At 37.0% G+C, this 18,080-nt stretch overlaps 1 protein-coding gene across 3 annotated transcripts in view; it reads right to left on the bottom strand.

Moving 5' to 3' along the window:
- The window catches only part of zeb2b (zinc finger E-box binding homeobox 2b), a 78,211-nt gene that overhangs the window by 14,390 nt on the left and 45,741 nt on the right, over positions 1-18,080 (bottom strand). For all 3 annotated transcript variants that reach the window (XM_066687921.1, XM_066687920.1, XM_066687919.1), the window contains 2 exons: positions 4,859-5,116; positions 456-524 (listed from right to left, as the gene is read on the bottom strand). In XM_066687921.1, the coding sequence (XP_066544018.1) occupies positions 456-524; positions 4,859-5,116 (327 nt within the window). The remainder of the gene's footprint in view (positions 1-455; positions 525-4,858; positions 5,117-18,080) is intronic.

Raw genomic sequence — 18,080 nt, 5'->3', positions numbered from 1 at the left:
TTAGTATAGTACCAACTAAGGTGATACAAGTGTTTGTAGCAAATAAATACAAATTTGCAAAGTATACACGTCAGATAAACATATTCTAATACAGTGAATTGTTTCCAGAATCCACCAAGCCTTTATGAAATGTTACTTATTTCTATGGAAACTATGTTGTTCCATGAAAACACTCAATACTTAAGAGTAAGAGTTCATGAAGCAGAGAGAATCTGATTTTTATTGTGTTGACTGTTTACATGAACAGTTCCAGAGCAATTGAAAGTGTTTTGAATGACATCATGGACATAAAAGCGAATTCCCAAAAGGCTTGTGGGTGGGAATCTGCATCATTTACCTAATTAGAAATGACAGGTAGGATTTCATTTCTCTGTTGAAACAGTTATGTAGTACACACATAAAAAGTGCAGCACTTTTTAACATAATGTGCCCGAATCTCTCAACCTGGAACTCACCTGTACCGTTTCCAGACGTCTGAAGTGTGGCTTCAGGCCCCATAGTGTCATACTCATCTTTCATTTCATCTGAGAGGAAATAGAAGGCAGGAAAAAACACATCAGTACTGGAGGGTACCAGGCAAACCTCATTTACAATGAAGCCTTTAGATGAAGGTACAAAGAAATAAAAGGACTGCTGTGTTGCAGTCAGCAATGGCTTTGTCTAGAATCCTTAATGAATACTATAATATGGACCAGACACAGATTTATTTATCTTAAACTTCACAACAAGCAGTGAAAAAGGTTTGGGTGAATATCTACAGTCACCAAACAAGAAAATTAATAGAAGAGCTGTCATACAGAGTAACCAGACTTTAAAAAATGGTATAAGAATGTCAGTGACTGCCAAACCGCTGAAATATGACGTTTTGAGCTTTAACTTTACAGACTCTATCTGGAGAAAAGTAAATAGGAACATAAGTGATACCGGAGCATGAATATTTCATGAATAAATGACCTATGGAGAGACAGACAGGGAGACACAGGGAGATAGATACTTAAAAAGCACCTAGTCCTTTTATTGCAGTAATTCTACAGGAATTATTGAAAAGAAGACATTGTCGGGGGAAAGAGGCAATCAATTTAAGAATTTATTTCTCTGTAACATCTTCCACCATGTCTTCAGAAATTAAATCAAGGTATTTCTGAGAAGATGGTGGTTAGTTATAAATATAGCTATTGTGTTTGTTCCTCCTAGCTCCTCTCATGTGATTTCTGGTAGCGTGGAGTCACAAGTATCATACGCTTTCCGTCTGAGGACACACAAACCCAGTGACTGAGGGGAAAACAACAACATACTGCATCAACTTTTTCTTTTTTCTTCTTCTTCTTCTTTTTTTTGATAATACTGATCATGTTCAAGCTGTTGTACTTCCTTCCTCATTAATATGTTCAAGTAACAGAGGATTAAAGAAGTGTTGCCTTTGCTACGTAATCAAATTAGATAAAGCACCAGAGCTGGCCTGTCCTTTCAATCTTCATTTATATAGAATGTATTCCATAAATACATTAATAAAGTACATCAAACATATACCCACAGTTTTCAAAGACTGGTATTTAATATCTGATTGACAACAAATGAGATGTTCTACTTTGTCTGACTGTTTCATATGTTGTTGTCCATTAGTTTATATTCAATGAACAGAAAGCAGTGTACGGAAATAACAATATCTTAAACATTTAAGCATTTCATTTGAATGCTGCTGGAATGATCTCTAGAGCAATCGCTGTATATCATGAAAACAGGTTAGAGATTAAAGAGTACTAGACTTTCACTTTCCATGTAGTTGCTCTGGAGTGAAACTCACCAGCCATTTTCTGTTTGCAGGCCTGTGCTATTGGTGTTATCATTCCTTGGGCAAACGGATCTGCACTCGGTGAAGATAGCCCTTCTATAGTATTGTTTAGGTAATGCTGATGGGTCAGGCTTGTAGATTGTAAAAAAAAAATATCTTACACCTTTTTCACCAAGCAATATCTCAATTCTGCTATTAAAAGGGCTGAGAGACCAAATCTTTTATTATCTCTCCTTTCATTTTCTACTGTGCCATAAAACAGGGTTCAACAGCCCCACTGAAGTACTCTCTGTAAGTGGCCACAGGTCTCTCCTAGAGTTACTAATATCGCTGTCTTGTAAACCTGCTTGCAAAACGTATTTAATTTTAGGAAGGTTATATATAATGTTAAATTTCCCTGGGGAGTAAAATACTTGTGAAATTACCATTTAATTTAGCTGGTAGTAGTTCAATTTACTGTGCTGCATATTATCAGTAAACTATGCAGAACCCAAACTGCACTTACTCCAGTTTTTATTCTCTCCAAATGATACTATTTCTGCTTATTCTGGGCAGTGGATGTGAAAATCCTTCCACCAGGAGGTAGGCTAAGACCACTAACATTTACTTAACATGGGGGTACTAGTGCAAAACTAATCTTGGATCGGAACTATTTGAAATTTGGACAGACAAACCCATTTAATAATAATAATAATAATAATATTAATAATGATAATAATAATAATACATTACTACTACTATTATTATTATTATACACAATACATGTGTGTGTTTGTGTCTACATATATTTTCCTTTTCTTTGAGTATACCTGTTGAAACAGTGCTAAAACAAACCAACTGTAAAAGCTGGAGAGTAAAAGTGGTATTCACCTACTGATCAGCAATTATCAAGGTTCTGTAGCAACCCAGAAGGAGTCAGGAATACCTTTCGTCCACCATAATTCAACCTGTTTACTTAATGTCATTGATCCTGTTTATTTTGAAAACATTCCTATTTTATTGCCAGTTACCCTTGGAATAGAAAGTAGTAAAAACAAGAAGTCTTTTTTTTGTTGTTTCTTTAAGAATCCTTGAATAAGCAGAAAAGAGGCTGGGAAGAACGCAGGTGATTTATTTAAAATCTCTGTCAGTGATAATGATGTCATGGTTTCCAGCACACTGCGTCCACCCCATTGTGGGATGAAAGAATGTCAAGGACAATTCCAAACACAAAACTCTGATTGTGCTGGAACCGGAAAGGCACAGTAAGAAACTTCACTGTGCTCTTCAGTTCAAAACCTACATCCTGCAGACAAAGTACCAAAGCACAGGAGAAACAAGCACACGAAAAGTAAGGCTTATCTCAGAGTAAAGCTATGTGCTGAGGTACCACTGTAGACAGTGAGGCACCGAGGAAAAAAAAAAAAAGGAGTACCCACCAGTTGGAGTAATATTTTGAAGATAATTATAACAATGCACTCTCTGAAAATGTTAAAATATGACAAATATTTTATCACATGAGAACGGCATTATCTTTGAGTTGCAACAGTTGGATTACAGACTTTAAGGCACCGTGTTTTTAAAAAGCTATTATAAAGGCCTTGCATGTTTATTTTTCTTACTATTGTTTTACTAATACATGAAACAAATGTCATGTCACTTCCAAATCATTAACTTTTTTTAATTGAATCTTTTAGGTAAATATGTACCAAGTTTGTTGTGGCTTTATTGGCTTTTTACAGGACTTCTGTGATGATGATAATATTCCGAAAATCAAACTCTTTTCTCTAAACGTACATTTTTTTTTTTTACATATTAAATTTTTAAACTCCTGAATATTTCCCCTTTCAGCACTCTGCACAGCTAGTTCATTAGCAGAAATGAATAGCTAACACCGGCTCATTTAAATGGGGTGTCTTACATGAGTTCTCGCCACACTCTGTTTCTGTCACACGGCTCCCAAGAATCATTGACTCTTATTATACATGTAAATGGCTATCATAAAAATAAAAATTTCATTTAAGATTGTTAATGACTTTTGCAGCAGTCTGGCTTCCTTTAATGATTATCCTCTGCCCCTAATTAAAAGTATTTATCTTTCAAGCATCCAAGACTGGGTTTCTCCTTGCCGAGATCGTGTGTTTGATTATTTAAAATAAAAGTCTCACAAAAAAAGTGTTATAATATACTGTAAATCCCTTTCGATACTGGTTAAATAATCAATGATGACATAAAGAAATAAATAATAAAATATAATATAAAAATGTGGAGTAATGTAGCGATTGCTACGTGTACACTGACTGAAATGAAATATTGAGGACACACAAGAAAGCCTGTATGATTTTCAGGTTTTAGACCAAATTCCTCAGATAAACCAGCGCTACCTTTCTGTAATGCAGGAAATACTGCAAGTAATTCTTGAATTACTTTTGTCAGAATGAGAAACGGTGTCATTAAATCTAAAACATTAAAAAAATGTATTAATTAAAGGTTTGCTCATTTTGAGAAAGAATAGATTTTTATTATTATTATAATTACTATTTTAATCAATCTATACGCAGTAATAATCAAGCTTTTGGTTATACGGTGTAACATCGTCATTTTATTTTATTCAGTTCTCTTTCAAATTTTATAAAAATACAAAAAAAAACACCCTACAAAATCCAGACAGACCCTGAAGGATTTTTTTTAACCTCTTGTATTTCAGAGCTGGATAAATTCAAGAGATCACAGATAAAACAAGCATGCCACCAAATAAACACATATAACAAAATCTCAAACATAATGATTTAAAAGTAACACAAAAACTAAGAACCGAGGCACGCGTGTGTTTATTTGTTACTGAATTAAATTGATGCCTTCCAATTGCAGGTTCATCTTGATATCATGTCATGATAATGAAGTTAACAGCAAGTGACTGAGCTTTTTCTTTCTGTCATTCCATGATATGTCATCCCTGATACAGCCTTTACAGTCAGAGCCGACTGGAGGAATATTGTCGAAGATATTATGAACATTTGAAATCCAACCAAATATCTGGGTGAGTGAGGCAGGGGCACGTTTGGCGTCCGCAACACAGACACTTACCAGTACCATCGACTGAGGCTTGCAGCATGTCATTGTTATGCCAGGCATGGTCCACTCCACTCTCTCTCATGTCATCTTCCTCATCGTCCTTCGAAATCAGTGCTTGGCTGACACGCGGAGAGGCGTCGTGGTTGGGCACGCTTGCTGGACTACCTTCCCTGTCCAGAGCATTAAGGAGAGCGTCCTCTTCTGCGATGTGCAGCTTGTCATCGTCGTCTGTTTCTGAACCTGTTTCCACTACGTTCTCATAGTTCAACACTGCAACAAGAGACAGAAAAGGGAATGGCTGTCATTCATTGGTGAACTATCGCACATTGTCCCGTTAAATTTCATTCCCACTGTTAATGAAGGCTGCAAGTCCTAAAATCCAGTTGTCCATGTTTAGGTCAACAAACTGACCCCAAACACAGATTTGTTCAATTCACTCCGAAACTCCGAAATTGTCCCTGTCTTAATATCTCCAATTTGCTGTTCAGTCAGCAGCAGGCTTGCCAAAATAGCATCTCATTTTCAGCTACAACACCATGTTTCAGAGATCATCAGACTACAATTTCCAGAGCGCCTACATGAAAACCATTACAGCCACTTCTGTACATTTGTACATTTTCCACAAACTAAGTCCTTAAACACAGTCACAAATGAAAATAAAAAGAAATGAAAACAAACAAGCAAGCCTTTCCATACACGAGACAAACTGTAAAAGGTGGGAGCGAATTACAATCATCAATTATAACAACCAGACAAACAAATCTCATCAGTTAGTCAGCTTGCTGTTAGTAAAATTGACCTACCTGCCATCACAATCTCTCCTAAAACATTCTTGTATTTGTTGTGTATTTGTTTCGTTTTCATTGCAACTAAAATATTTTACACAACTCTTTCCCCCGCGTCACTATTCTTACTTTCAAAAGTAAGTTTCAAACACTCTAGGTTATGCGGTTGAAAAAATATTGCACAGACAAGACCAACATTAAAATAACTCACAAGTATCAGCCCGTTTGATTCCACAGCACTTGGTCCCAGACACATGGCAGCTTTTCTTAAAATAGACAGCCTGTAAATAAGGTCTGTGAACTCAATTGAAGGTGGCTGTTTCTGAATTAGTCAGCCCTCACAGGCTCTCGGCCTACATGCTAGTACATAAATTGTCCACTTTAGCGAGCCGAAAGAAAGATTAGAGTAATAAACACGGGGCATTAGCTCAGCTAGAGAAACACCGCATCATACACAGACATACAGCACTGCCAAGGACTGCTAACACAACACTTAAGAAACACGTACCAAGAAAGAAAAAAAATTAAAACCATGACATCATGGGAACAAGTCTCAGAAAAATGGGCTGTGGAAAAAAAAAAGCACAATTTTCAGGTTCATTTTGAGTTCTGTGTATGCCTAATAAAGCAATCTCCTGCAAAGTTATCAACCGCGTTATCTCAAGTGGCTCTTGCCAACTAAAGGATTATAGAGAAGTGGCTAAAATAATAATGTTAATAATGCATTTTCAAGATTGTTTGACCGTTTTTAGATGTAAACCTTAAGTCATATCTGCATACTTTATCCGACAGGTTCCCAAGGAGAGAAAAAAAAGAACAAAACACCCAGACATTTTTTTTTTTTAGGTTAGACTAGGGACAAAAAGATTACACTGCGCATATCTGTTCATAATATGATCTTTGTATAATCTGCGGGCCTGCACTTGCCTTACGAACAACTGCACAACAGGTGCAAATTAAAATGAAAACGGCTGCGGAGACGGGGCAAACAGAATCCGCTGACCTGGTTTGAATACCAATTGACGGGGGAAACAAAACCTTTTCAAGAGGTGTGACCACAAGGGTTTAGGCAAGTTCAGGCTGGGTAATGCCCTCTGAAATGAAAAAAGAAAGGAAAGGCAAAGAAAGTGAGACATTCGAACTAGCTGTGTGGTCCAGATATACCTTGGCACAATTGATAATGTGCTTTTATTTATTTTTTTCCCAGTAGCAACTGAGGTTTAACCATTTCTTAGCAACATGCAGAAGACTCCTTTCTAAAGTTTCTAAGAGCCGCCTCGGTGGGGGCTGCAACAAAAGGCCAGGAGGCCTGGGAAGCTATCAACCCGCCCCCGAAAAACTGATCTCTGGACGAAAAGTGAATAAAGCGAGGGCCAGAAGGAGTGAATGAAATTATCTAAGGCTGGACAGGTTTTAAAAGGCTTTTCTTCCAAAAACATGCCTTTTAGGGATCCTTTTTTTGTTTGCAGCGTACCGTTTGGAATGACACATGAACAGCGCCACTACACAGTGACTTAAATATTTTGGATGTTAAAAAAAAAGACAAAAAGGAGAGGGATACAAGATTAATCAGAAGCTGCTGCTGAGTCCCAAATATCAGAACAATCTAAACAAGCAATGAAGTCATGTCTCACTACAGGGTCAGCAGAGAAACATCCATCACCTTCAACGTAACTTCACAACCTTAAGAGTCCTCTCCTGCACACAGCAGTAAATACTTTAAAACTAAATAAATAACGACTGTCAACCGCACTTACAAAGCGCTCCTATCTCTATACCATTGCAGGTTTCCCAGGATGAAAATAGGCCTATGTTTTTTCTCGCTCATTGTATGATTATTATTGTATGTACAACAATAACAATGAGGTATTTTATCCACCTCACAATCGCATATACACACATCTATTTCCTCTGTAATAATATAAATAAGTAAAAAGGGGATTTTATGGAAGTCTGGAATAAAAAAATATTGTTTATTACTAAAATGGATTTGAATAAACTACACTCATTTAACACAGATCGTGTCAATGCTATCAAACCTGCCACACAAACTTTTGAAGTATGTTACCTTTTCTGTTTATTAAACTGAGGAATGAAATGTGCTTTTTGGAGAAGCAACATATTAATCTATGCCATAGGCTTACACAGCTATTAGCATGCATTGCATCTGTTGTCCTTGAATATCAAAATAAAAATAAGCCATTATAAAAGCCTACTGATGTTTTGTTTATTTAGTGAGAAAAATGTTCCCCTACATGCCATAGTTTTAACTATATCTGTGTATTTTCTAACACCACTGCAGTAGCAAACAGAGAAAAGCAATGACCTCTCACATAAAAGCAATATATTATACTGCTTGCCATTGGGTCAGATGGGTCATTCTGCAGTCTCCATTTTCCAGACAAGTAGATAGGAGCTGTGGCTGTAGACACATTGCAAGAGACATTAATGTTTTAAAAAGACGGTGCTTAAATAGTTCCCTTTCTCTGTGCCAGTCAACATATTTAAATTTTGACAGAAGAAACAAAGATTTACATAATTTAAAAAGGGGAGGAAGGGGCTTAAACATATGTTCCACAACACACCAAATTTATAAATACAATTTCTTTTTTTTTTTGGAACAATTGTAACTGCTTTTTCAGAAGCACATTCTTGTAATCTCAAAGACCTCATGACAATTAACATTAACTGGCAAAGCAGGAATTATGTACATATACAAACAAAAAAGTTTTTGTAAGCTCTTTTGATAATGACATCCCTGACTACAGTAATATATTAACTGCAGTTGTAAATCTAAAATGCCAGTCTTCAAACTGCATTGTGTTGCTCATTTTAATAATTTAAACCTGTTAATGTCAGCCAGGCCATTATTTTGTTCCTTACCTCTAAGATAATCAATCTTTTGTGTTTATTCTAGAAGTACGATATAAAAAAAAATGTTTACTTCTTTGCAAGTTCTCATCAGATGACACTTTCTATTTTTCTTTCCTTAGTTTAAGTGTCACAGACAACAAAGGCAATTATATCTGACATTTTCAGACTGATGTTACCTGTTTGATTTTATGTTCTTTTTTTTTCTTGGGTTTCAAGTAAATAAAAGGAATGTCTTCTATTTGAATGTTGAAGATAATTAAGATGACATTTATAATTACTAGAGTCTTATTTAATATTAGGCTTAAAAATCTGTACCTAGCCCTTTTTATGACTCTTGCATTATGCTGTCAGTTAAAAGAGTAAGGAGGGCAGTTGTTAATAATGTATATTGTATTGATTACGATGACTAGCACCTTCCAAAATGACTATTTGTGTGGGGGAGGGGAGGGGGTGAAGGAAAGAATGAGAATTGCCTCTTTAATGTCTGGCGCTTTTCTTAAGAGATAGAGGCAGATTAAATACTCATCAACTTTTCTGCATTCAAACAAAAAAATAAAACTTAGAACAATGTTTCCCCGTGACACTAGATCCTTGCGGGGAATTAATGGAAGACTATCATAAAATCATTTAAGACTAACAGAGAAAAAGGGTTCAATAGGCTCTGAAAGTATTTTTGTCTTCCAAGAATAGGCCCCATTACTCTCCCAACATTTGCTTTCTTCAACAGTAAAAGCCTTTAAATGCTGGGTCATTTGTATCTTCAAACAGATTTTTTTTTTTTGTATTCATTTACTTGGGCACCCTCAATACAGAGTTAGCACAAATACACAGCAGTACACTAGAGAAGGGGGAAACTGAACCACATTTTATTTATTGAGCTCTACCTGTCCACTATATTTGTTTGTGGACAGGAGCTAAAACGCACAACTCTCAGTTATGCAAGATCTTAGCACATTTGTAGAGCTTTAAAAATACTCTGTAGTGGTGAAGTACAGTAAATCATAAAAGATCTCCATAGCATCACCTCATATTATTTGGCAGTGATAAAGTCAAGTCTATTTTTGTGCCAGGCTGTATTCTGTACTCATTTACCTCAAAAATACATAGACAATGACACCAACAAACTTATAGTAATAATGCGACAGAAAACAGAAATCCCCTAACAGAGACATAAAAGAGACATACCTTTTATGGCTGTAGTGACAACATGCTGGTTAGTCACAAATCTATTCCACAATGGCTCTCCATGCTTCCAAGCAGGAAAAGACTGTATTTGTATTCCATCCATCATAAATCCCAAATAAATCACTTAATAACCACATACATATATAAACATTGCTCTGCCCATGCTCTCCGGTGTTTCGGAAGGTCTAGCCATTTGACTCCCGGTGGAAGTGCTGTGAGGTAACCGCGTTAGGTTCAACTGCCTGTTACAGGTTTGCTCCAGGTAATGTGCTCCATCCTATTCCATCACCAGTGCTAATGAAAAAGGACATTAACCCTATTGGAGGATAACTGCTCTCTCTCTCTCTGTCTCATGAATGTGGGATATGCTGATCACCTGAATGGCTAAAGGGGGAGGTAAAAGCATTATGGTGGAAATGAGGTCATTGCCTTTTAGCTACCCAGCTGAAGTGCTGTTTTCTAACAATTAACTTATACCTGTCACTGGCTATTATGTTCTTTTAAAAGCAGTTTACACATTGAACTGAATGGGCGATTTGATGTTTTTTTTGTTTTTTTTTTCTCTGCTGGCTAAAGCTGAATAAAAATAAAGGCAAATATCTATTGCTGAGCTGCCTATCAGTCGTTTTATATGGACAGTTTTAAAAGTCTTCCTGTTTTTTTTCTAAACGTATTGAGTTTTCTTCCGTGTGTTTATTTATTCTTATGTTGTAAAATGCCGTACGAATTCAGCAATATTTTAATCGTGTCTAACTTACTCGATAACTGGGTAGAAGTCTTTTTCTTCCACATCCCAGTAATTGGATCCCTGCAGGACCAGACTATGTCAGCGTTCTTCGTTTGTGTGATAGGACAGCGTGGTAGTTCACAAGTGGCAGAACAAGCCATAAGCAAAAAGGACAGTGGCGAAGCTCGAACAAAGGCCTAAAAAGAGAAGGGCTGCTTTGTAGAAAGGATGAATAGTGGAAACTCAGCGATGTGTAAACCAAACCGGGAGTGTGTGTGTCTCTGTGTGTGTGTGTGTGTGTGTGTGTGTGTGTGTGTGTGTGTGTCATGGAGGGGGTGGTTATGTTCAATAATTTCTGCCATGAGGCACCCACAGTAGCCTGACTCTAATTGAATTAAACTCCCATTTATTTGCAGAGGCCTGAGCAACAGGCTGGAAAAAGAAAGCTTTAAGGTTTGCTCAACTGCTCTGAGGTTCCACCTTGCCTTGCCCCTGTACGAATCCACCATCTGTGCTTACATGCACACATGTTCCATCTCTCGACAAATGTTCAGGGCCCCTACCAAGCACAGAAGCCAAAAAAAAAGTGTAAGGCACACAAAAGCTCCCCAGGCTGCCCCCAGGTCTGGAGCAGAAAAACAAGAGGAAAAAAAAACAAACAAAAACAAAAAGCAATCTCCTAAGATTACAGCTCAGGTGAGCCCATCTTCCGAGTTTCTACAGCACTGACACACGTCAAGCAAAAGAAAGGTTAAAATTAGAAAATTTAATTTATTTGATAATTTCCCAGAATAATTAGAGTTAATATGGGTTAATTAATATGCAAATCTCTCAGCAGATGTTCTGCAGAGGGGCCTTGTGCGAGAAAACAGCCTTTACTTTCTCCTGCGTGATTTTGGCTGTCAGTTATTGGCTATAATTACTGTAACTAACCAAATACACACAAAACCTTTTGGAGGATAAAACGGTTCCAGTTCGAGTCCTGAGCAAACTGGTACTTTTCTCTCACAAAAGGAGACAATTTCTTATTTTCTTTGAGCATAAAAGGCTTTTTTATGTGTATTTTTTCAATGAATGTTGCAACTACTTAAAATATTTCACTTTCTGTGCTGATGTGAATGTTTCTAAATGTTAATCACACAATACTGAAAATGCGGAGAAATAACAGGACAGCACCTGCAAAATCGGGTTCTAATTCATGTTGTATCTCTTGTAATGCCTTTCCACCTATTTCAATGTGGAATTCAGCCAAACAAAAACTGTAACTTTGTGAAAAGTCCAGATGGATAATTGTATGTTTCACAATGAAGGATCAAAAGAGCTTTTTAAATGGTGCATTACTAACTGAGATGCCTATCAAATATTCATGTAACTCCAAAAATGTCTTCAGTAGGGAGCAGTATCTTTTCTTTTATGATATGGACTATCTCTCCAAACACTGTGTAAAATTATAATCTCATGTTATTTTAGGGCACATCCAATTATTGTATAAATAGATGTATAAATAATTCTTACTCCTTCAGAATTTGTATATATATATATATATATATATATATATATGTATATGTGTGTAACAGAACAACATATAAAAAATACATTTCAGAGATGACCATTAATTTGAATTAATCATTATTATAAATATTATCAATGAATGTATATCTTGTGACTTCCTGGACCATAACATAAGTCACAGTGTGGGTCCATTTAATTTAAAACCAAGGTAAATTTAAGTTCTGTTTAAAATGGGCCATTTCATACCTGAAGACTCTCTTGCGCACAAGCTGGGGTTAAATCCTAAATTATATAAAATTCAGGAACTATTTTTATGGTCCCACAAGATCCTTACTAAAAAAAGGTTAGTCGTTTCTATGAGTGAAAAGTGCTGTTCCCCATTTAAGCGGCAAGTACTTAAATTATGGATGCCAAAACCATGGATAAAGCATAGGAGAATGCATCTTCAGCCAGTTATGACTTTGACAAATCTTTCCTTTTGTTGTTCTTTTTTTTATTATTATTATTTTCCCCAGCACATTCACAACATGTAGTGAAAGCACTCCAGCTGCCCGTTCACTCAAGCAGGATCATGTACATGCTTGTAACAATCTTCCCGTTACTGATAGGGCTCTGTTGTAAGCTGAAACTCTTATCTGAGACTGTTCTCTAAAGCTGGCGCACTGAAGAAACTCCTTTCCCAATTCTCCTCTTTGCTTTAGCTCAAGTCGTTGAGGGACACTGTGGCGTGGTGCCACTGGTACACACTCCTCCCACCCACCCCCTCCACACACACACACACACACTACACACACACTCAAACAGACTCTAGTCCAGTCGTTCAGGTAGTGGAATCTGCTGACACTGGCAGTAAAAGGCTGGTTGTCGGTTTGATGCAGGGTGTGGCAGACGCCAAATTGATAGTCACAGCAGAGTGCTATCAGCTCCCTTTTAATCTAAACAGACATTGCTGCCCATGCAAAGTATCTGCTCAACGCGCCTGTCATTTTTGGACGCTCCGGTTTCCCATAGCTGTTGGGCCTGTAGTGAAAATGTGCCTATTTATTTACAGAGGAATTTACACACAGGTCATGAAGTGTCAGTGCTATATTAGGCAAACACAGACAACACCACGAATAAGCAAGGGAAAGGATTCCTGTAGGATATTGTGTCTTGTCAAATGCAATCTACGTATCTATTCACCTGCTGGTGTGATGTAATAATAATTTTGCAAACGTTTTCATAGCATTGGTTAAAAGTGTACAGACTTTGTATTCTCTTTCTTGCTATTTTTAGTATTTCTTTACCTATCCTTATTTTGGCAAGATATTGTCTTGAGGATGGATGAGCTGAAGAAAAACAACTCTGAAGAAGAAAACTTTTAAAACAAGCTTTTACTTGTAAGCTAAATGGATCTGCTTTTTAATGCTGAATGTTGAGCACTTTCAATGGAGAAATCAGCAATGTTTTGTAGCTGAAGGGCCATATGCCCCATTTTAATAAAAAGGAATCCATAAAAATAAATTACTTGCACTAAGTATATGCAAATTCAAATGTAAGCAATCAGTGCAAAATTAATTTTGCCAGAACTGATTAAAAGCATTAATAAATCTATATGCAGTATTGCTTCAATCTGATATTGTAAATTTATTACACTTCCTGTAAGATTAATTAGAATGCTACAATAACATATTGCAGTGCCAGAACAGATTACTGTACGTTTTTGTTAATAACAGTTAAGCAGAACCTGAGTTGTAATTATGCACTGTAACAAAGTCATTTGATGGTGATTTCTTTTACTGTAAGTAGAAAATGGGATGAATGCAAAAAAGGCATGCACAGTTGAACTGGTATTGTTTTATTTTCTGTTCCATGAACCCTGTAAAACTATATCTAATTAAAATTCTGAAACATCAGAGTCATTTTTGTTCCCACAAATTCCTTTCACCTTTCCCTGCTCGCCAAAACTATCAGGCAGACCCTGAGATAAGTGAAGGTTAAAAACAACAGTTTGATCTGGTCAAGGTTGTTTTGCATTCTTTTCTTACTCTTGTACTTTTCTTGCTGTAGGCGAGGAGAACATTTTTTACTGAGGACATCTTAATCATAATACCACAGATGTACCTGAAATCAAGCATTTGTGTCTTTGTAAAGATCACAAAAAATGAAATTACACAAAGGCATTGGTATGTTTTCGAAGAATTATTATTTTAGAATACACATAAAATGACTTAATGAAGCAAATTAACATATAAAAATGAAAAAATAACACTGGTAGTAAAAAGTAATTAAGCATGTAGAAGGGTTTGTTTAGTTATTAATATTTGTTTAAAAATACTGCCACTGCATAAAATACTACAATGAAAACATAAAATACAGATTTTTTTAGTATGTTTGAATATTAAAAATAAATAAACGATTAATCTGAAATTTATCTGAGGTATGAACTAGGGCTCCCTGTCAAAGACAGCATCTTGGAAGACTTCCAAACCAATGAGCGGAGTTCAGCTTTATTGTGGGGGGAATATTCCTGATGAGTTTTAAACACAATGAAGGCAAAATCGGTGTGAAGGCACATTTTCTGAATAGCATCTGTGCTTCGAGCTGTGGAAGACCGCTTACTGTCATAAAACTCTGCCAGCCACCAGCTGGGGGTCAGGGGTTTAAAGAGGTCGGGGGGGATCAGGTCCCTCAGATGGGATAAAGATCAGAGGGGAAACTGTCCAGGTGAGGACTAGGCCCCTGGTCTGGGCCTATCTGAGTTCTCATTCAGATGATAATGAGTGTGTAAATCACATCTGTTCCCCCTCTGTGCCTGTATCTTTGTCACCTGAATAGCATCCCCACCAGGTATCAAACGAGCTGCAGGAAATGGGCTTTCTTTTCATCTGCTACCTCGCTCTCCAATCAGTAAATGAGCGCCCCTGACAACAAGGCCCAGCGCCCTACAGGGATTCCAACCTCCAGAAGCTGCTGAGCCTGACACTGTTACTACTTCCCAATTAGTCATTACAAGCAGAATTTATTTTAAATAGGGCTTATCAGCACCATAACATTTGCAACTGATATATTTTAATGCCTAAACTTTTTTTCCATTTCCATAATGGGAGTATTAAACTCTGACTGAGGCCTTGGTCATCGTGGGTGCCAGTGTCGTTTTTTTTCAAAGACACATCCTGACACTCACAAGTTCCTCCCATAAAAAGGCATATTATAGAACAGCTCTCTAACCTCTGAAGCAGACTCATAAAAGGGTAACTCACAGAACACCACAACAACAATGTTATTCCCAGACTTCATAAGTTATACATGACATTGGTGTAGTAAACAGCATCAGAGCAGTTTTGTCAGTTGCACTTCTGTCTCACCTACCTATTCACTACCCACTCACTAGAGATGCACACTATTATTCTAATTACATCGAGAATTAATTCTTGCTTCCCAATTGGATGAAGAGATTGTGTTTCTAAGTTGCTGGTAATTATGATCTCAGAGTGGACTGTGGCGCCTCGTGGGGGCCTCCTATAGGTCTTTCTAATGCTAAAGGAACTTATTTTACTAATCTTTAACTGCAGTTGTTAAAGAAAATGTAACCCCAGCTACCCCCCACCTCTATGTTTATTGCGTAACAAACCGATTTCGCATAACAAAGAACTTAAATACTGTTATATCCATCTCATCTTCCCATAAACTGCAACCACCTTTAGACAGATAGGATTAATGTATATTTTAATTAATAACCGGTTCTTAGCAATGTATTATGCTTTAATCATACCTAATTATGTCTCTATATATATATCATTATTCCTATGACATGGAATCCAACTTCTTTTTACCATAATGGCACAAAGATGCACAAGAAAGCAAACATTGTCTTGTAGAAATATATCTTGCTTGACTTTCGATATAGATATATTGGGGATCAACTTGAATAAACAGCTACAGGTAAATAATGCACAAAAAGCAGCATTTATATTTTTAAACATATAGGTTGGCATTCTGCATATCATATGTATGCATGTATGTATTCAGGAAATACAGATATGTATATATGTATGTCCTCTACATTATTTAATGACTTCTTTCGAGCCGAGTGGAGAGGGACGTGCGAGCAGACACACAGGATTTTCATATGTAAAAGAAATTTTGATCTGAGGTTTTTTCACCCCTGGGTTCAGCTTCCCTGTGTTTCCATCAATCCACTCCTTTTTTGATCAGAAGCATGAAAGAGTGAGTATGTGTGAATGCTTAGGTACCTGGGGTATGGGAAGGTGGTAATTAGCACAGTGGGATAATTGATGTGTAGATTACACCGTGAACAAATGCTTTGACTTGTTTGTTCTTCTCACTTTTCCGTGCCCATTCTTTCCATTCGATTTTTTTTTCTACTCTCGTCTTTACCTCAGCCTTAATGAACAGCTTACCTGCCTTGTTAAGTTGTTGTGAAAGCCTGCCTACACTACACTGTAAAGAGTGGCTACAGGTGGGGACACCCCTCACCCTCACCCTGCTGTCCTCTGTGTACGTATCCTAACCCACAGAGAACTGAAGACATCGATATAAGCCTTTAAAAAGACCGGAATGAGCTCGCTGAATTCAAAAAGGAAACAATTTCTAAATGAAAGAGTATGTCATTAGGTTCCAATGGGCTTCCATTGTTATGCATCCATAATGCTATTTCCTTAATCTTTTGTCTTTGGGAAACTATTATTAGTTAAGCACTTACAGCTGCGAATACTTTGAATGGGTTTAAATTTGTTCATTAACAACTGAATATCAGCAAACACATTTGTGGAAGTCTGTTACCACTAATAAACTAATAATGACAATTTCTTTAATTGTGAAATGGAATGAAAAAGGTGTCAAGAATTTTGGCTTCTATACATCGGCTCTATTGAAAGGAGGACATTAGCAGAACGAATGCAGAGGCAAAAGTTGAACAGTTGAGCTGTCACTACTCAGCATGTTCAATAGGCTTCTAATCTATCTCCTACTAGTTTACAAGTTCAACATTTTACTCTGATTATAGACTTGCGTTGCTTTAACTGCATTTTATTTTTGCCTCTCAGAGGAATTTCCTAACAGTCTCAGTCTCTGCCCCGGAGCTATCTACATTTCTTTAAAAAAAAAAGATGATTAAGAACAAAATACAGAAGTCTGTTCTGAAACCTGAAGAGCATTGTTCGTGATACTTCCTCGAAGTTCCTTGGAAGTCTTTCTTCCGAGTTTAGGAACCCCAAGTGACTTTAGAGGGTATCAAATTTTCATCTAAACCGGAAGTCATATTAATTCTGCTTACCATGTTAGGGCTCTCTCAGGCAAAATGATTTGCACAATGTAAACTAGAGGAAATGTACAGAGGGAAAAGACTTCCAGTCACATTTTAACTCCCTAGATACCAGTGCAGAGCATTTTCATCAGACTTGACTGTGTTCTTGTTACACACACACACATTTGGATTTTAATATACTATCATATACAATCCAGGCAGTTTACCATGCAGCAGGAAATGCTTTATTATTTCTCTTAGTCAGGGACACGTATGTATCACAATTATTTTTAACGTGCATGTATTTGTTTTGGAATTTTCACCTCATCACGGTGAGATAAGACAAACAATCATGAGAGCTAATTTCATAATTAGCCCAGCTCCGACTGCAATGACAGGGATCATGTCATCTAAAATCTGTTTGGATTTCTGTAAATTGGAGTCGGACAAACTGGCAGTTTCCGTCGCCAACCTGATAATTCTCACAACATCCCTCACCCACCCTCGTCTTTTGTTTTTCCTTCCAGCCTTTTTCCTGTCGCCATCTCGGTATTTAATCTAACACCGGCAGGCAGCAAGAAGGGTTTACTCTTCCCCTCAAAGACACCGTGTGCGAGAAGGCAGGAGGAAGAGCTGAATATATCGAGGGGACAGGGGAGTTTGCTCGCACAGGAAACCTGGACTTAACCTAACTTTTAACAAAAGCCTTTCATCTTCCTACTTTCCTCAAGACATTACATTTGAACAGTAGGCTTCTTTTAAGTAAGTACCTGATAAGGAAACTTTTCATAAACGAGGAGGAAAAGTATCCCCTTGTATGTATTTAAGCTCTCATCGCTTTGAACACGCGATACAGCCCTTTTATCCCAACAAAATGTGTTTCCTTTGGCTATTATCTAAAAT

The sequence above is a fragment of the Amia ocellicauda genome, chromosome 16, assembly GCF_036373705.1.
Source record: "Amia ocellicauda isolate fAmiCal2 chromosome 16, fAmiCal2.hap1, whole genome shotgun sequence".
Classification (NCBI taxonomy): Eukaryota; Metazoa; Chordata; class Actinopteri; order Amiiformes; family Amiidae; genus Amia; species Amia ocellicauda.
The sequence above is the reverse complement of the archived record's forward strand: the minus strand, read 5'-3'. Positions and strand labels throughout refer to the sequence as shown.